Here is a 20,436-nt window from a genome sequence, read left to right as displayed (position 1 = left end):
TCATATATTTGCATGACATCTGAAAATGCTTGTTCTTATTAGAAGTGTTGAAAGAATTTATTGAAAACCAGCAGCCTGAGTCAGTTTAACTGATTTTGTTCTTGGAAATGGCTAGGAGTTTTTGACTGAAGTGTTCCTAAACAATTCATACTGATTCTGATGCTTGAAATGGAGACTTCTGGCCCAGAAGGAACAGCTTGGCAATTGCGTGAGTGGCAGAACGTTATTTCCTATAATGGAAAATGAATGGCAGCCTGAACTACAGTTACGTACTGTGATGTCTGTAAGTATATAATTGTGAGCTATATGGAAGTAGTTTTGTGATCATCACCTACAACATGCAATTAGCAACCAAAACTCTACAGCCTACACTGCTATAATGATGTTAGATAATCACACTCGTTGTGAACAGAACAGATGTTAGGCTGGTGCAAGTCCTGCATACAGGCTGAGATAATGTCCCCTCTTCCTACTTCCAATCCTGCTACCCCTTCAGCTTCTCCCTTTCCCTCATGGCCTGTAAAAGTCTGCCTGGTTACTTTCCTCAAAGTGTGGCTCAGAGACAATACACAGCAGGGGAAAACCAGAGAATTATGTGGGCACACCTGCTGTTATGAATATCCAGGCAGAAAACTGCAGCGCTGCCCCACATTTTTATGCTAGTTAGAGAATGTCTCACCTTCGGGTCTGTAACTCTTGGTGCATCTCAGTATGCTGTCAGGAGAACAACAAAGTTCCACGGTTGCTTATGCCACAGAATTAGCTGCATTCTTTACAGGAAATACGGTTGCAGTTTGAAAAACATTAGCAAACCCCAAACAAAACAAAACCCCGTTCCTGTGAGTAAATGCAGTAAGCCAGGTTGTGCTTTATTGCCTTGTCATTTCTTTGCTTACCCTGTTTATTTCTTAAGCGCTGAGACTATGGCTTAGTACAAGCAAAACTGGATGATGGCTCTGATGTGTTTTGTTTGTAGTTTCAGTCTATGTTCTCATAAATTGGGGGGTACATCCCTGCAGTCTGCCGACCTCTGAAAGTAAATGGCATGTATGTCGATACAGAGAATTCCTTGCAGGCTAAATCATTTGCACTGCAATCAGCAAGATGCTGGGTGGTGCAGCCCTGAGGTACTAACCAATGTGAGTATGTATGGCAGAAGATGTCCATGAGTCAAACACAAAAATATATGAATGGCAGCCAGACAATGGGAGCAGCTCATAATATTTGGGGGTTTAAGCAGTGATGGACCATTACAGCATATTACTCTTATTAACATTAGAGAAGAGAAGATTGTTAGGAAGACACTTGAATGTAGGTTTGAGAACCAGTGTCACCCTGGTACACACACAAAATTTTCTGAGGATATTATATAAATAATGTAGCGCTACTACTGTGATGTTAGCCATACCCTTCTAACAAATGCCATTTTCAGGAGATTTTGTAAGCACCAAGAAATGATGCTCTTGCCAGAGTGCAACAATTCCTGAGCATACTCAGCTGAGAGATTTCTGCTTGGAAACACTTGCTTTTTCCATAGTAAGGGCCTGAGCTTGCACCCAGAAAGGAATTGTCACAGCACGCACTCTGTGTGTCTGAACAGCTTTACATCAGAAGCAAGCTGTTGTACACTGTCCTGACACCTAGGTGTTTCTGCTACCTCATTTCAACCCCTGTGATGGTTTGCTTTTGTACTGTTGTTCCAGAGGCAGGAGACTGTAGAGATTGTATGAGTGCTCTCTGCTAACACAGCCATCACAGCGATGAGGCAGTATGGGTTGTGTGCAGGAGAAAGGTAAGGCATAGTTTTTGCCAAGAGTTGGCTGGTCCTAAGGGCCTGCCTCACAGTACTCTCACAGGCAAAATTTCTGCCCACATCAAGAGTTTTGGCTGCATATTGCCTTTTGTACTGAATTCTAGGTTGATACACCTTGTTAGCTGAATTAGAATCTGTTCTGGAGCTTTGGAAATTTGAAAAGTTACAGCTTTTGGTTTCTTTCATCATTGCTGCTAGCTTAGCATTAAACTCTGACAGGACACTGTTCTGAATGTGAGGGATTTTTTAGACAGGGAATTCTTCTTATGGATTGGCTGCCAACATCTCAGATAGTTATCACAGCCAGCAACTGATACATATGTGTAGCCTGGTTCCCCCACTGGAAGGGGGGGTCAAGTCTGTTGAGCTCCTGACATTTTCCTCATTTGAGCACAGAATAAGATGGCTTCACTGTGGCTAAACACAACCCAGTGTTTAGCTCTGACAAAACCTACCCGAGTTAACTGTTCCCCTTGAGGACTACAACACTTCAGGTATATCTATATTATCAAATAACTCATAGCATATTCCCAGGTCCTGATCCTCTTATTGCCCATGCTACACAAACAATTGTTGATGCCCAGGCTCTCTTTAAGTATTAATCAGATACTTCTGTCCAAAACAAGCTCAAACATCGTCAGGGGGGATAGTTTGCTCAAGGGATAATTAGTTCCCAAGCACTATGGATGAGACCGCACCAGGGTTAACACTGCACAGCTTGGCTTGGCACTGGTGATCCTGCATTCAGATATATGCACTTACCAGTGTAGAAATAGCCCCCGAGTCTGTTATGCAGGCCCTCCATGAATGCAGATAATCCTCAAAGCAAATAAAAATTCTGGAGCATTGTGACTGTAAGCCTCCAGATATCAGGATTTTTCATACAGTAATGAATTGAGAATCTCAGTATTAAAACCCAAGAGCTGGTGAAAAATGCCTCTCTGGTCCCCAGCTGGACTAATATGAAAAACACACCTTAGGCTTGATCCATCTTTGTACCTGTCAAAGAGCAAGGAGTTTTAAGCAAAGTTTTAATTGCCTCCCAACACAAAAGAAAAGTTGAAAATACCAATTGCTGTTACGGGTTGTGGTTTTGAGCATGTTTCATATTTTCTTCCCAGGGGACAGATCTAAAAGGTAGATAGAGTACTCAAGAGCTGAAAAGCAATTATATATTATACAAGATGTTTAAGAGCAGCTTTAAGGCCATCTTGCCAATCTCTTTTATTATCCTTTTTTTTTTTTGAGAGAGAGAGACAGAGGCTAAAATGTCTGTCTTAAGGACAACTGTCTCCATTGCTTGCTTCCTACCAGAGATCTGGCAGGCTGTTGCGCATTTTCTCCCTTCCTTGCAGTTACCAATTTTCTAATTAATCTCTGTGCCTGCCCCCATTAAATCAATCAGAACATCGCCACTGATTGCAATGGGAACAGGAGCAGGCTTTAAGGGCCAGATCTGCAAAAAAGCTCGGCATCTGTAATTGGGCCAGGTTTTCGAAGTAAGTGGCAACTATGTGCAAGCCACTGTTGCTGTGGGAGCTGCTCCTAACCCTGCATTTGCCGTGCTGGCCTCAGCTCTGGGTGCAAAACGCTTGGAAAATGCCAGCTTTAAAAACCAGGGCTGCCCCAGTGAGTGTAATAGCAATTAAGAGCTGTCAGCAGCCTGGGGAGAGGCAGTCGGCACTCTTCCTTTTGGCTGGCTGAAGCGGAGGGTTTGGTGAGTGGTCGAAGAGGAACATCCAGGCCCCGAGGTCTCAGGGACGTGTCTGAAGGGCGAGAGAAGCAAAGGCTGCTCGTCCTGAACGCAGGGAGGGGTCAAAGCTCTGGCATGTGTGGTGTTTTTATGAGCAGTAGGGTATTTTCTTTGTCGTGTGCTCTTATACCCAAGTTACTGTGAAGTTTGCCAGCCGCTGTCATCAGCAGTGTTGTTTCCAATGAACAGTCAGGCTTTCCCCAGACCAAATAGCCTTTTGTTCTCGAGAAACAAATGTGGCAGTATGTCATCAGCTCAGCTTAATCACTCCTTTTTACTCAGTAAAAGGAATCTCTTCCTTTGCCTTATCAGAAGTACAGGTTTGCTCCATCAGCTGCTGAGAACCCTGGTCTCTGAGAGCCTGCAGGGCCTCCCAGGGACAGGCATGTCCTGGCAAGGAGAGGGACCGCTGAGTGTCCTCCCAAAGTGGAAAGAATTGACTGGGAGGAGCAGCTAAAGCTGCTGCTAACCTAATTAATGTCCTACGTATCAAATAGTTTATGCATGCTTTAGTATATAACTGTTTTGAAAATAATAGATTTATAGTTTATTTTCATCTTGGAAAATAAAATTTTTCATCAATAAAAGATCAATTTTATTATTCCCATGGCTGAAGAATTATCTTTATGTCCTTACAGTAGGCAGCATACTTGAATGTACACGTTTGTTGCTAGACTGTAACAGTAATGCAGTTATCTGTACTAATATTTTCTTCAGCTACCTGTTTCTGATCTTACTGTTCTTACTATCAGCTGCCGGACAGGGATGCTTATGAGTTTATTGGCTCAGGTGAGTTCTACCATACTCCATTCTTTTCTCTTATTTTTCTTATTGTTCTGCAAGTCTTACAGCTTATTAGTGTTAATTATTCTAGCACAGTAGTTACCAAATTGCAGATACTATTGAGTAGCATGTGACCACCAAGAGATATCTACAAGCAGGGCAACAGACATACCTCAGCTTGTATGGTTGCTCCACGTTGTGTTCAAATGCCAAAGGAATGGGCTGAAGTTTTGTGTCTGCGAGCAGTCCAAGTGCTGTGGTAACAGGACCCACAGGGATACGTAAAACTTAGCCATGTAAAGCTGCGGAGCCAAACCCTCCCCTGCAAATAACCACCAGACCTGTTTATTAAAAGTCTTATTTCACCTGTTGTTGGATAATTTTTTTTTAAAGTCCATTAAAAATAATGAAGCAACTCTTTTTTCTGATATATTCTGAAAATAAGTAGAATTGATGAACTAGTAATGTGAAATCCACGCAGAAGTAGAATAGCAATACACAGAGCAAAAATAAGCAATGATAATTAAAGGTGTTGTCTATGGCAGCTTGTGAATAAGTGTGCATAGTGGATTTTTTTTCTCTGCTGTTTGTACCCTATGTACTCATTTCATATTGATACTGAAAGGCTAAATACTTTTTTCCAAAGCACTGAGATCAAATCCATAAGATATGCAGGTACCTAACTCACATGGACATCAAAAGGACATTGTTAAAAGAAGCTTTCATGTATGTTGGCCTACAGGGCCACAGTTTGCACCTCAGAGCATCTCTCTCATTTGAGCTGCTATACTGCAGCACAGGGAAACATATCACAGATTCTCCCTTTGCTTGTGTATTAAAGATCGTTCAGAAGAGTCAGTATGGCTTAGATTCAAATCTGTGGACGAAATCATTCTCTGATATAACTATTCATCTCAGTGAAATTGCAGCAGGGTTGATCATAATTAGCATGACTGGTAAATGTAAAGTACCTTAATTTTTAAACTCCGATCACATAGGCTCATGCACTTACACTGGTCAGTATCTTCCTTCCTGCATTTTTATTCAAATGAGACATTTGGTAGAAATTCACTGTTACAAACATGTATATGTGATTTCTCAGAACTTCATACAATTTTCTCAGAAACCTGTTCTTGCAATATAACGTTGTTCTTTTTAGCAGTTTTCTTGTACTTTGTTTTCTTGTACAGTGCAATATCAGATGGCACTTGTCAGCCTTTTTTATTTTCCCTCAAATATTATACTTTCTAAAAATGTTTTATTTTTCCTCTTATGGCTAGCACCTGTGGGGCTTTCATGTACTCCTGTAGTGAACAGGAACCTCAAGAAACGTAAGCCAAGAAGCAACAATTTCAAATTGCAGTCCTGATGTAACAATCCTTTCTATATTATATGTAGAACTTACATAGGTCTTTATTGTGATGCAGAGTCCCTGTCAAGTAGAATCTGGGGAAGATGAATTATCAGAGATAAGATTCAAAGTAACTTACAGAAACTGAGCTGGTTTAGAATGTTGTGCAATGTATAGAAGTTATCACTGGTTTAATCTTCGTAGCCCTTTGCCTGTAAAGTCAAAGCATTTAGGCTTGTTTACACCAACTGTTCACATTTGAGACATTCAAAACAGCTCTTGACATAACTTAGAATAGCTTCTGCTTCTTTATTTTTTTCTGCACAGTCACCTTGTAGTTTTAAAGTCTGATGTCTTGGGACCTCATAAAGCTCAGAGTGAGTGCTGTGTGAGAGATCTCTTCTCCAACAGCACAACGTTCCTGTTTCTACTCCTGAGGAGATGAGGTCTGTGATATATCTGATGCTCATCTTTCCTCTCTTCATTGGGTCAGCAGGTAGGAGCTGTCCGTGTTCAACATTTGGAATGAAGGAACAAAACATTTGCTTGTCTGGCTGCAGCTTTTGAAATAGCTATGGGAAGCTGCTCCCTAGAGCTTTGGAATATTATGCCCATTGCTAAAGAAGGTGGAGTAGTGGGAGGAGAAATATACTGTAGGCAATGAACTGTAATAAGTGTGATTTATTTCATGGCTGCTACCATTGCATTTATGATATGTATATGTCTAGAGTCTGTGTGTGTACGCAGAAATGTCTTTGTGTCTTTCTATTATTAGATTTCAGTAATACTCGCAACTAGCAGTGAGCAGGCTATCTAATCCATTGAAATCATGTATATTTTTTCCTTTAAAAGCTAGAAATAAACCTTTGTTTCTCAAGAAGGGGAGATGATTTAACTGCAAGTTACAGCTGGTTTCCTGCATTGTAGTCAACACATTTCTGAGTTCATAATAATTAGCTTAAGGGTGTATTTTGTTCAATTTCCATAAGGCATTTATGTTACTGTGGAAAAAAAGTGAACTTTTTCAATTTGTAACTTTAGTCTAGTGGCAAAATAGTAAACATTTTCATACCAAGGTGTAGATTGCATTTTCAGCTATTTGACTTTTGGGCTGTAATGACTTAATTCACTCACAGCTGTGGGGCACTGAAATGTGCCTGCTTCTCCAGGGACTGAGCATATGTCTGGGACACCATCAGTTTGTGGCAATTTAAAGAGTTGCTGCTCGCAAGTTAAGGTGCTGTGGACCATGCACGTGTTCCTAGCTTACCCCAACGTGAGATAAAGTCCCTTCAATTAAACTACTTTCATTTGGGTTTAAGCTGAGTGCTTTGTTTAGACATTGGAGCAACCCAAGAGAAACTATGTTGCTGATGATGGATCAGGAGAAGAGCAGTAACTTATTAAGTCACTGTAACGCAGTTGTATTTAATCATATGTGCAAAACCAGGTGTGCCTACTCCGCACCTGCATGATTCCAGCCTGCTGAAGGAGGCAGTAGCAGTGAAAGTACAGAAGGCGTGCTCAGACCTCTCTGGATACAGAATTGATGGCTCAAACAATTTTGGAGGTATTGATTTTCACACTTGCATGTGCCATAGCTTATTGATGTACACAAATAAAGGTAAATACTATCAATTCAGAATTTTCCTCTCCCAGTCCTAACAAAGCTTTTTGTTTACTCTGTATAACTTCAAAGTATTTCATAAATGCCTTTTGCTTTGTTAATACCTCCTCTATCATTTTGCATTTGTGCCAGCCAGGTACTGAACATAGCGCTGTGATTTGGCAGCACTTTCCCAAGGTGTCAGTGAATGCATTGGGCCCTCATACCTAAAGAATTAAGCCTCCACGGTAGACTGGAGAGAATCAGTCAGTCTTAGCACCCTGTGAATGAGACATAGGCCTCAGATTTACTGTTGTGTAGCTGAAGTTTGATAAAACATTGCACATCTGCTGAGCTGCGGTAACTATGCTCACATAGGCACACAGAAAATGCAAGGCAACGTGACTTAGCTTACATCTCTTCTCCTCCAGGCTGAACTAAAATCCCCTCATATTTGCTCAGATAGGAGCACGCACATCGTCACTTGCTGCAAGGTCACTGGATCTGCAGTGACGTGGGAATCAGTTCAGACTTAATCAGGAGTATGAGCCCTTAATTCTTTGTGATCAAGAATGATTCTAGCAGTATTTTGCAAGAACGGGGAAGTTTGTACTGGAGTCCTATGGGTGGAGTGTGTGTACCTACTTCCTTGTTAAATTTTTTTTGCATTATCAACAGAGTATAATTTTCTTTTTTATGCCTGTTCCAAGCTTTTGGGTAAAGTTCATGTGTAATGATAAACAGATGCTTTGTTGCATTTGAGTGATGGATGGAGTTATGCCTGCTGATAGGCAATTTCTTAAACACTTTGGCATCTTAATGAATGAAAGATGCTCTCCACTGAACGTAAAATCACTCAGATCAGTTCAGAAGTGAACACTGAAATCCAGGAGCCCACGGGCTGAGCCAGTGAAGTATTTGGGGTGGGAAGGAGGAATTCTAGCATTCCACCATTGGCAGCAGTTTCAGAAATGTGTAGTACCTTTAAAGAGGCAGTGGAGAGCATGAGGTGGAGCAGCTCTTGGGAAAACACAGCCTGTGATTTCTCCCAGACATAATCTGAGGCCCATGAATAAAAGGAAAGATTTCCATTGGTTTTATCTCCCTACATACAACTGTGCATGGCCTAAGTCAGCCAGCAGCGTTAGTAATTCTCATTCCATGGATTTCTGAGCGGGGACAGCCTGACTGTGACTTCTCTTGAGTGGCTGCTGCAGAGCAGAGGGATGCTTACACTGATGGTTCCCTCTTGTCAGATTATTTCACCCTTTATCCTACCTTCTTTCTAAGATTAGTTTTCTGGAAATAAATAATTCTTAAAGCCAGAGCCTGAAATTAAATCCTTATGGACCAAATGCACTCTTAGTTACCTATGTAATAGCCCCTGAGATTAAATGTTCATGGTTGAAGATGGGTGGTTCCCACAGATGTTACACTATGTTCAGCCTCAGTCCCAGGAAGGGTGGTTGAGCACAGCCTGTACAGCTGTGGCATATTGTTGAGGTTCTTTTACAGATCTCACCCTTCCACAGGCGTCATATAACTCTTTTAGGTTTCTCTAAAACATAGGTTTCAGCTGCGTGGGTTTTAACAGGAAAAATACCCCAAACACACATCCTCTTCCTGTGCCTGGGGCCACCCTCATGCTTGTATAGAGGGGAGCCCCTCCATTTTGACCATATTAACAGAAGCTCATAAAAGCAGAAGCAGAAAGAGCACTTTTACACTGCATTCATCAACACATGAAAAAACAATCTACCAGGACCAGGCTTGTTCCATTACATGTCACAAAACAATTGTCTCTGTGCATGCTGGTGCTTTTAAAGCTGACGCTGCTGTTGACTTAAAAGCTGTTTGTGTTACATCTGTCTATTAAGTGTAGATTTCCATATGTACAGCACCAAGGTGAACAAATCAAACGTACACTCACACCACAACCAGGGAACTGCTGTAGTGAACACATCCACCTGAAATTCTCACATCCCTGCCCATGTCTTATTACTGTGTTTTATATTTAAAATACCAACATAACATGGGTTTTTCCATGAACTCGATCACAATGGTTTGACCAAGAATGACCATCTTTGTGTTGGTGTGGTACTGACAAATTACGGCTATACAAAAAGTGGAGAAGAGGAGTCTCCCCAGACTGGGGAATGCTGAGCCCTGGTTAAAGCGCTGATCTGGTACTCAGTAGCTCATTTCCTTGTTCTACCAAAGTCTTGCAAAGTGGCCTTGGCTCAGTTTGGATGTATTCGATATATATGGATGTATTCAGACTATCTGTTCTAGCACCAAAGTTAGATATAGACACTTTCTAATCCAAGTTCAGAAGAGACCTGTGGGACATATTCAGGCTGCCTTTTATACAAGCTTGTATCGTTATCATAGCTACTTACTGGCTGGTCTAACAGTGGCCTGAAGAGCTCTCTGGTGAGCATCTAAGTTACTGTCAAAGTCCATGGGCCATGCAAGGTCGTCTGAATACAGCCCTTTATCTCTTTGTCTCAGCTTCCTCATCTGTAATGCAGGGACAGTAACATACCTCAGCAAGGCTACGGAGATGTTAGGATCCCGGTGAAGAGGGCTACTTTTAGAGGCAAAGATGTACCATGCTGAAACAACATAAGGGAACCTGGTTTTAGAGGAGTTTGGTGTCTGCAAGAGCTTACTCCAGGTAGAATATCCAAGAGTCAGAAAAGGGATGTAGAAGTTAGCAAGAGTGCACCCTGGCATCTGTAGCAGCAATTTTACATTGACTATGCTGTATTCCAGCTTAGCTATTTCCAGATGGCACTGTATTTTACAATTTCCTCTTGCAGTTGACTGCTATCATACATATATATAGTACAACAAAGATGTACACAAGGGTGAATTATTGCCTGTTCTTTGTTGTATACTCTTTCCAAAACATCTGGGGCTTTATTTATGTGGCATTTAGTCTTCCTCAGAAGAGTACCTTTGCCTGGAAAAGCAATATATGCAGCAGCTACAAAAGATAAGGAGAAAGAGAACAGTATGGCTAATAACAAGGACACCAACAGCAAAAATGTACAGGGTTTTGTCACAGTAATCCTGAGGCTGATGGAAAGGTGGGATGAAATTTGGCAGGTACACAGAAAAAACCCAGTAGTTCCCGAGAATGAACCAGAGAAAGAGGAAAAGGCTGAGGGTTAGATGGATGTAGTACTTGTGAGCATTCTGCCTCCAGGGATATTCGTCGTCATCATCATCATCAATCACAACAGATTTGGAAAGCAGCTGCCTCATCCTGGTTGAGTCGTACAGCAGGAGAGTCACCTGGAGGCATTGGGGGAGAAAAAGGAATAAGTGAATTGGCTGCGGAAAATCTGAACACCTTCTGGCCACTGCCAATCTTTGGGCCAAATTAAAATTGGTTGTGGGAAAATCATGTAAAAGAAAGCTGAGGAGCCACAAATGAGGCAGATCCTGCTGGAAAATAATGCATTTTTTCCCTACAGTTTATTCACCAGTGAGATTTAGGCCAGACATTGGAAAAAACTTGCCAATGGTAAGGATGGAAAGGCACGAGAACAGATTGTGTAGGGAGATGGCAGCAGCTCCCACGCTGGAGACTTTTGAGAACAGATTAGAGTAACTGCTAAATGACTTAAGTAGAGTAGTTCCTGCCTTGTAGTGGGTGGATTTGTCTCTCCTAACTCTATTTTCCGTGGCTATATAGGTGAGTCAGCTTAAATAAAATTATGAAGGATCTAGACTTCGACCTAAACCCCAGATAAATTGCTTCAGATACTTGGAATGATTCTGTTAAGTTTTCTTCAATGAAGTGTCATTTTCTCAGATTGCTCCATTCCTGCCTTCAGTCAGAACCAGCAGAGAAATAGGTGGAATACCATGATACCATGAGGTTAGGAAGGTCTGGTCTACAGGGAAATGCAGTAGGACTCATCAGCAATGCTTAGAAGATTTCTAGTTTAGTCTTGGCCATGCAAGGTATGTAGGTAAGTTGACTGCAGTGCAGAGAAGCTTTCAAATTTCTGTCCTCTAAATGACTTTCTTAATTTGGGTAGATTTATGTGAGAGGTATATACTGGGCCCAACAAGGATTTGGGCCAAACATTGTGAAACCTGTGTTACCTGGCTACACCTGAAACACTTGGCCCAGTCCTCAAGGCACTAGCTGTTGTAATTGGAGCTCCTCTTTTTAGGTACTGAGGTTCCTGTGCAAGCCTCCCTGCAGCGAGCTGTGTCTTTGGGAAAGGGACTCTGAGACACCCACTGAGCAGGAACCTGCCTCGGCCAACCAGGGATGAAATTCAGAGGGAAAGGTAAAAGATGTGGATTTACAAGTGGCTATGTGGAGGGGTGTACTGTCCAAGCAGGGTTCTCAGCCATATTCTCTTTCCCAGATTTATATTCTGTGCCCATTTTTCTGCTTGAAATGAGAGAGAGGAGCACCCCTCATTTTATGCTCTCCCTTCTCCATTAGTCAGTGATTAATGGTGAGAACACTGGCTAAGGAAAACCCATCTGGGTATATGTTCTTCCTGGTTCAGATTTTAGTCCCTGTGGCCTGTTTTCTAGAGGCAAGGCTTAGCAGGAGGATCCAGGACATCCCGGGAAGAGGATTTTCTTGCTCTTCCCTGTAAGACTGTTCAATTATGTATAAATAATTAAATTTTTGTTCACAAACCCAGCTGTTTTTCTAGCCCAGATGTTGGTACCAGTTTGTGAGAAACGAAGATTAAAGTCCCAGCAGCAACATAGGCAAGGAAAATGGTGTTTCCACTGGATGTCTCACAGCCAGCTGAGCACTCAAACTGGTAGGCTTGTTCAAACCAGCAGAGCATCTTCTCAGGTGAACATTTATTTTAGGCAGGCAGGCTCATGACACAGAGGAGGGATAAACCTATGTGGCCAGTGGGTCTGAGGTTTCTGCATGGGGACCTGTGGCTTGACCTGAAGCTCTGTGCAGCTCATTAGCTTTGAGGTCAGCTCAACACACAGGCAGCTGCTTGCACTCAAGCTTCACTGAGCTCAGCAATGGGAATGGGGTTAAGTGGCAGATGAGCATTGGTTTTGAGGAAGTCAGAGAAACCTCCTAGGGGGATTTATGGATCTCAACTGCATCTAACCAGTTCATGGAAAGTGCATTTAAGTCTTATGTATAGTGCCTTGCCAAGCTGTGATTGAAGCAAATTCTGGCAGTTGCTCACATTGTTAATAACTGCTGAATATACATTTATGGAGCAGCATGACATGAATTCAGCAGGCCTCTCCAGATGCTGTAGAATGGTTCAGTTGCCTTGGTGAACACCTGTAGGTTACCATTGCCTTTAAAAGACTGGAGGTGGTAAACAGACTGATGAGGAGCCTGCAGATCTGTAGAGATGTGGGCCAGAAGGACTTGCCATTAAATTATGTCCATCACAGGACAGCGTTCATGCAGACTTCATCCTATACCCATTCTCTGACCTTTTAACTTTCAGAGGTCAAGCAAAGGTACTGCTCAGTGAAGTCGGTGCAGTCTGATGAACATAACAGAGGGCAGATTTGAGATAGGTGGTATTTGGCTACAGATCAAGCACTATGAGATGACACATAAGTTAGGCCAATCAAATTCTGGCCAAATATATTGCCAGACTGCAAAATAGGCAGTCCTGCTGTCAACTGAAGCCAAATTCAAGCCATTATTTGACATCAGCAGGAATATTAACTGACTCACTTACCATCTTATTTAGGGTGAGAAAACCTGACTTTAAACCAGAAATAGCTAAGAAACAGTCAACATTTTTGATGAAGGCTTCAATTCATTAGCATGAAAATTTCCTTTCAATTGTGCTCTAATCTTTTCTAAACTATTATTAAATGAGCCTTTGATTATACAGATAAGTCCACTGGTGTGATCGAATGACTAAGCATTTGCCAGTAGAACTCATAGAATAGCAAATTCCTTATAACAAGATTAAGCACTTCCTTTTTTTCTCCATTTACTTATTTACTGACCAAAGGTCCTTGGGGGAATGATTCATATCCCAGTGCTGTACTGCAGTTTGGTTACCACTGTGAAAGAGTGCAGGAGATGCAGAGACCTGCAGAGAAATATTATTTCCCCCTTCTTTCTCTCCTGGCAAAGAAAAGGGGCTAGAAACATGATCAAAGGGGAACGTAGCTAGGTCCTGTCTGTGGCGTCTGCTGGCTGCAATATGCAGTGCTGTCAAGACGGAGACTAGCAGGTTCCCTTTCAAGGGACAGGCTGCCTGTACTGGAACATTAGGCCACAATCTGTCAGGTCTAGCCCGTCTGCTCTGCTGGTGCCAGCCTCCTGGGAAGGTAGGCTGGGTGCTGGGTTGCTGCTGCCCCTGTTAGCTATGCAGGACAGCCAATGCTACCAGTGCAGACATTCTCTCCAGCAGCAGCACTTGCTACTTTTAGCCCTTCATGCCCCAGTGTTGCAATTCCAAAGCTTTTCCTTCACATCTGCCCCTTTTCCTTCCTTCGGCAGGAACATCATTGGGACAGCAAAAAAAACCAGTTTTGCCTAATCCTGCTGAGAAGCCTTAAAGTAGCTCTGCAGTCTGTTGTGACAAGTCTCTTCATGCCCACTGGCAGCCAGTTAACACTGTCTGCAAAGAGACTGTCAGAACGGGGTGATCCTTTACCCTAGAGTCAACGCCGAGTTATAGCTTTGTCGTGGCCAGGGTGTAACACGGATATAGGGGTGTCTCAACTTGTCAAGCTGCCAGGCTCTGGCTCAGTGAAGATGTAAGTGAGCACAGTCCCCTACAAGACAGGTAGTGTGGTTAGAAAATGCTGTGCCTAGATTAATAAGCCCTGCTGTGATGCAAGGATATATTTACTCTGGAAGGAAGCCATGCTGCTGTGTAGTCATTGCTTCTGGCCAAGTCAGAGTGGGAGTAAATTGAACTTGTGAAGGACTATGTACAAACACCTGTAGTTTTATAGTATTCCCAAAGCTAGGAGAGTAACTTCACTTTTTGTCCAGCCTGTGTGTCTGAAAACCAAGGAGAAAACTCTGGTAGGCTTGGAGGACTGCTTGTGGAAATAGGACCCCATTTACCACAGGCACCCATGTTATATAGTCATTTAAAGGCCAGGCTGGATGGGGCTTTGAGCAACCTGGTCTAGTGGAAGGTGTCCCTGCCCATGGCAGGGGGGTTGGAACCACATGATCTTTAAGGTCCCTTCCAACCCCAACCATTCTATGATTCTATGATTTCCCTCAGTAGGGATGGTAGCACAGATGCTGTGATGTAGGAGAAAGTCACAGCACAATGTGTAGGACAATGCTGAATGCTGAACTCATTAGCATCTCACTTGACTGACGGGTGCTTTAGGTGCTGGAACAAGCACAGTTCAGTCACGGTAGCTCTATTCAGTACTGCATGCACATAGCTGTCTGGAGCCATCATTATGTCTTAACTAGCAAGTCAAAGTCTAGTCACACAAAATATTTTTCACACACAGAAGGCACATTACCTTTAAGCTGCCAATCACGCCACCCACCAACAGATATAATGGAATTAGTGGCTGAACTGGGCAATCTTCCAAAAACTTCATTCCTGAACAGCAAAAATTAATGTTTGTTATCTCAAGTGATCAAATAGTGCAACAAGCTGTACAGTGAAAATTAAAGATGCTGTAAGTGAAGTGCAGCGCTTAGACCCAAGACTTTTATCCAGTGTCTATCGAAATGGGGGCTGAATTAAAGGGGGTTTGCATCTCCCACTACAGGAGTGAGGGCCATGAACAAACAAAAGGCAGGAGAAGGAAGAGAGAGAGTAAAGGTAACAACAGCATTACTGTTGTTCTGGCATTACTGATTGGAGCCACGTACACAGGTCATTAGCTTCAGCCACCGTGTCTTTGTTAAATGAATGATTGACTGAGCTGGACAGGAAATTTTCATCAGCAGTAGAAAATTCATTGAAAATCAAAACCGTTTGTGAAAAGAAGGAATTCTGATAAGATTCTCCCAAGCCTTTCCTGCTCATTAGCTCCTGTGAGTGTGGCATGTTCCGAGTTAGATGCCTCAAAGCTTGGGAGCCAGTGCCCGTGGGAGCGCCGGGAACCGTTTTAGCTTCCCAGGCAGCTGATAGGGAACCACAGAAGCTCAAGTTCCCAGGCTGTTTGGGTTGCTGGAGCTAAAAGCATTGGTTGTTATGGAGCCAGGGATCCTGGCAACCCTCAAATCTACTGCTAGAAAGAGAAAGCTGGGTAAGTTTTTGGGAAGGGAGTGTATGGCAGTATAAGGATGTTGCTGACAGTAGACACTGAAGCTTGTGATACAGGTCTGTGGCAGTGAGACTCATCTGTCCAAATATAGATGACTGCAATGCAGGCATCCATATCTGAACTAGTTTCCTAGACTCTCTTTATAGTCAATAGGGAGAAATAGACACTTGTAAAATTCAATTCATCTCATCCTAAGATAGGCATTTAAAATAGGTCAGATGAGTTGGGCCCTGAAAGTGCCTCTTTCTCTCCATGGCTATACAAGGAATCTAGACAGCCAGCTGCAGATTTCTAAAGTTAGCTGAGATGAATCCCCTGCCCAAGTCTCTAACCCAGTGGCATCTTTAGTCAATTTTAAACTGTTCATTACACTGTAATTTTATTGTTATTGATCCCATGTTTCAGGGCTTGTACTGATCGGTTGCAGAGGACAGAAAGTATTTTCTGTTTTCTTCTTGTTGTATAAGTTGTTTTCAAGGAGAAATTTTGACTTTTCTCTGAATAATTGGGGTTATCCAGATGCAGGATACTGAGCAATGTGCTGGTCTTAGTGCTAAACATCTCTCAGGTGGAACGTCTTGCCTCCATGTTCAGAACTACACTGAACAGGAGGGATCAGGAAAGAAGTACCAGTGGTTTGGTTTGGGATTTTTGCCGCCTTCTGTAGCTGTAATCCTCTTCATCTTGACAATTTGCCCACCAAATTTGCTGCTACTGTTGGTTCAGAACACTGCTGATGTCTTGAACCTCTCCTGCGCTCTTTGCATAGCATAATACAGGTGTTCCTAATTGTGGTTGCTTGCTATAGATCTGATGTAAGTCATACGATACAGGGCAGTGTTTTGTGATCTGCTGCATGTAAGGGCTGGGGAGTCCAGTGGACTCTTCTACACTAAGTATTTATTGCCAGCTTTCTCATAATTGAAAAGGGCTGGACTTAGGTGGATTTGGACTCTCTCCCTTTTTGTCCCCTATTGCAAAGCTGTAATTTTTTGTCCATTTTGCCACTATGTAACACTGAGACCTGCTCAGACTCCCAAATTTACAGGAGTGGGCAGCAGGGAAATCATCACGAATTATATCATTTTCAGAAAGCAGCTGCCGGGGTTTCCAAAGTCCTTGGCCCTGTAATAGCCTGCCACAAAAGCAGCTGGCCAGGGATCTCGGGGAATATATTTCAGTTTAGGAACCTAGGCAGTTGCTATTTCCAGTGCGTTACTGAGATTTTTATTTGAGGCCAAAAAAATATAATCAAGAAAACATGCCAATTTTTTTTCATGGAGCTATGATTCTAATTCCCAGACAAATCTATTATGGAGTCCTGTCATATATGTAACATGACAGCAGTCAGTCTTGGGAAGGATTTGAATGACAGGCAGTGGTACTCTGTAGGTTTTGGGGGAGTATTGCAGGCAGATATGACAGCAAAAGAGGAGGTGAAAGGGGGTAATACAGTAGTAACTTAAAAAATACAGCACTATGGGTGAATTGGAACTATGGACCTACTCTTGACAGATGGGCACTGATATTTGTTACAGTGAAATCTAGGCACACACATCATGTGCCAATCAATTCACACACAGCATGTGCCTGATTTATTTGGGAACACCAAAACTAGTAGGAGAGCATCAGTGCTAGCTCTTCTTTCCCATGAGCACTAGATATGTTTTCCTTTGACTGTTAATGATGGGATATATGGACCATGAGAGATCAAAGCTGTGCTTCTAGTGCAATGCTCCCTGCAAGCCAGAGCTATCTGTGGTTTAGAGTGAAGAGCAATTGAACTTGCCCATGACACAGACCAGCACATGAGTCCAAATGAATAAACCAGCAACATTTGCAAGATCAGACACAGCAAGGATGTCCAACGGCTTGCACAGTGTCCAAAGCTAAAAAAGAGATGGGAGGCTTGGGGAAGCAGAGGTACTTGCACATGTTACCTCTCGGCTACCAGAGAGCAACACTGCAGTGGGATTCAGGACACAAGTGGAAAGACCGCTTGTGAGTGATCAGGATATGAGCTTCTCTAAGGACACTGTTTTGGGCAGTGTTGTGGCATGGCCCACAACGGATCACTGCTAACCACGTGTCCTTGTGACTCACGATTATCCATGAGATGAGGGGTCAGGAATGAAATGAAATGAAATGGAATGAAAGCCAATACAGCACTGGCCTCATTTTAGCTGCTTTGCTCTTCTCAGGTAGCTGAAAATGGCTGAAGTGCATCCCATAGTAAAGGAGGGCTGCTGTACAGCAAGGCTAATCTGGTGTCTGGTGCCCGCTCCCCACCTTGTCTTCTAATAGGAGGCAGAGAACACAACATTTGAGGCCATTTTCAGTTGTTCCTGGTGGATGACTGCAGCTGCCATCCTTTAGCACAGACCTCCGTTGGGCCCTGGACTGTGGGCTTTACACTAGGATCTAGGTGCTGCACAGGATTTATCTCAAAGGAATTGCTTCTGGGCACCATTTTACCAGAAAACATATCAGCAAATCAGAGGAAACTCACAGAAATGGTGAGTGGCTGAAGGACTGAAACGCAAGATAAGGTTATGTTAACAACGACTGCTAAAGAACAAGACAGGCTCCCACATAAATGTACAGAGTATGAGAATAGGTTTCAGACAACTATCAGGAGCACTTGAGAGTTGAGGAATTATTTGGTGTAGATATGAGCATGAGGAGTATTACTGGGTTAAATCTGAACAGGGGAAAATTTAGACTGCCTATTGAGAAAACGATGTCATCAGCTTTCAAATGTGATTTAGCTACCCCTGGGGAACACTGTGTATAAAGGTAGTCTGGACAATGTACAAGGCTGTGTTATTGGGAGCCATCCTTCACTGTCCCAGAAACTAAAAAAAAAAATTCTCAAAAAAAGTCTATGAGGTCCTTCCATAGCTCGCTCAATTTTTGGAGTGGTTAGTGAAAAAAGGGGATCATCTCTACCAGTAAAAGTTAGAAAGCTGCTAAGCAGTTTGTGGCTTAAATGATGTCACAAGTCTGGAGCTTGGAATATTTGCTGAGTCCTTTTCATGTATCTTGACTTAGACTGTGATTTACAGTACTACCAAATTTTAAAAGTGTATAATGTTAGTATATAATTATTACCAGAGCTACCAGTTATTCTTCTATGAGTTTTAACAGATATTATTATAATTTATTTGTTAACATTTGAAAATATCTCACAGTTTTCCTCCGCAGAAAGCAAGAGCCAAAATGACAGGATGCACACCAGCAAGTTATTTTCTGAGATCATGGTAACAGAATGGTACCAGAAAATCAGAGGCTTTTGCTTGGATAATAAATATCTGCATTTTCCTTGACATTTCATTTTCCTAAAAATACCTTTGCAGATATGTAGCTGCAGGAAACCAATATCCTCTGACAACACTATATTACAGTGACATTATCTCTTAATTTCAGTAAGTTGTGAAAAAAAAGAGCTCTGTATCTGATGCAGGAGATACCCAGAGCTCCAGGCTAATATCTTACCGTACACTTTCCACTTCTCACTGATCTTAAAGATACTATGAAATATTCCTAGGAAATTATATTTATAAGTGGTCAGATTCCAGCCCTAGATTAATTTCCAGAAGGCTGGCTGTCAATATGCATGCAAGCTGTACCACACTTTGAATTATACCTTCCCACCCCTGTTCCACAGCTCAGGCGTATTCAGCCTGGGGAAAAGCTAAAGCTAAAATCCTCTTAAGGGATAAATAGCAATTTTAAGTCATGGATAAACATAAGAGCCTAAGTGTTGAGATGTAACAGTTCAGTCCATTTCCCTACTTCCTAATTGCTCCTTAATCCCTCATTAGAACTCCCTAATTCCTAATTAGGATGTCCTAATCAAAATCCTACCACAGTCATCACTGGTACTCAGAAGGCCCCACATAAAGGAAGCAGCACCAACCTTTAGCTGAACACTTTTTTTGTGGGTTTGGCCAACTATACATGCCAACATGCTATGTGTCCCGACTCCCTTAGAAGACATGTCATCTCCATGCAGACACCTAAAAGAGGGTATGGGACTTTCACTGTCAGAAACACCCATTTCTCTTAACTGCCTGCAAGGGCAACACATGGCACTTCTTAGCTTGGTTACAGATGCATACAGTCCCAATCTAGGTGGGATGCATCTTGCCCACAGCATCTGCATGTAGAGTTCATTTGCACCATCTTTCATGAGTAATGAGGCAGAAGGTGAACAACTTCTCAAGGACACCCATCTGGAATGATTGTAAGGCCTCTTGAGGACAGGACTTAAAATTCAAAGTGATCTGGGTACACTGGAAAAAAACATCCAAAATCTACGAGATGACAGCCGATAAAAGCTGAACACTGTGTATAGAAGAGAAAACTTCAATGTAAATAAAAAATGAGAAATGTCTGATACGGAGCAGCACTGCCAAAAACCATCTGGGCTTCCAATGCACCATAAAATAAATTGGAGCCAATGAGCTGGTGCACAGAGAGCATCTTTCATTTTGAGGTGTGTTTACAGGAATCCTGCATGTTAGACAGAGGAGCTAATTATTCTGCACTGCTCATTCCTGAGGTCTCAGCTGGAGTCCTGTGTTCTGTCTTTTTTTTTTTTTTTAGGGGAAAAAAAATAGTTGCATTGGCCAGAGGCCAAAGGAGGGAGGCAAAAATGCAAAAAAAAAAGCTACAGAAACAGTGACCTGTGAGGTCGGAATGAAAGAAGTAGGTTTTTGAGATCTCTGGAAAAAAGAGAGAAGATGGAGTAGGGTTATAATAGCAGCCTTCAAAGAGTTCAAAGGTTCTCTTGAGTAGGACGATGACCAATCTGTCTTTGTGACCACGGTGGGTAGGACAGGCTGTAATCTCTTTAACTTGCCATAGAGAAGATTTAGGTTGGATATGGG

General features: G+C 42.4%; 1 protein-coding gene across 1 annotated transcript in view; it reads right to left on the bottom strand.

The window, feature by feature from the left end:
* Positions 1-20,436, bottom strand: part of DHRS12 (dehydrogenase/reductase (SDR family) member 12) — a 61,800-nt gene that overhangs the window by 29,088 nt on the left and 12,276 nt on the right. The window contains exons 5-6 of the mRNA XM_010583430.1: positions 10,345-10,606; positions 9,706-9,921 (exon numbers count right to left, since the gene is read on the bottom strand). Of these exons, the coding sequence (XP_010581732.1) occupies positions 9,706-9,921; positions 10,345-10,606 (478 nt within the window). The remainder of the gene's footprint in view (positions 1-9,705; positions 9,922-10,344; positions 10,607-20,436) is intronic.

This window comes from Haliaeetus leucocephalus, unplaced genomic scaffold (assembly GCF_000737465.1).
Source record: "Haliaeetus leucocephalus isolate CR32 unplaced genomic scaffold, Haliaeetus_leucocephalus-4.0 Scaffold897, whole genome shotgun sequence".
NCBI lineage: Eukaryota > Metazoa > Chordata > Aves > Accipitriformes > Accipitridae > Haliaeetus > Haliaeetus leucocephalus.
This window is presented reverse-complemented; position numbering and strand designations above follow the sequence as displayed.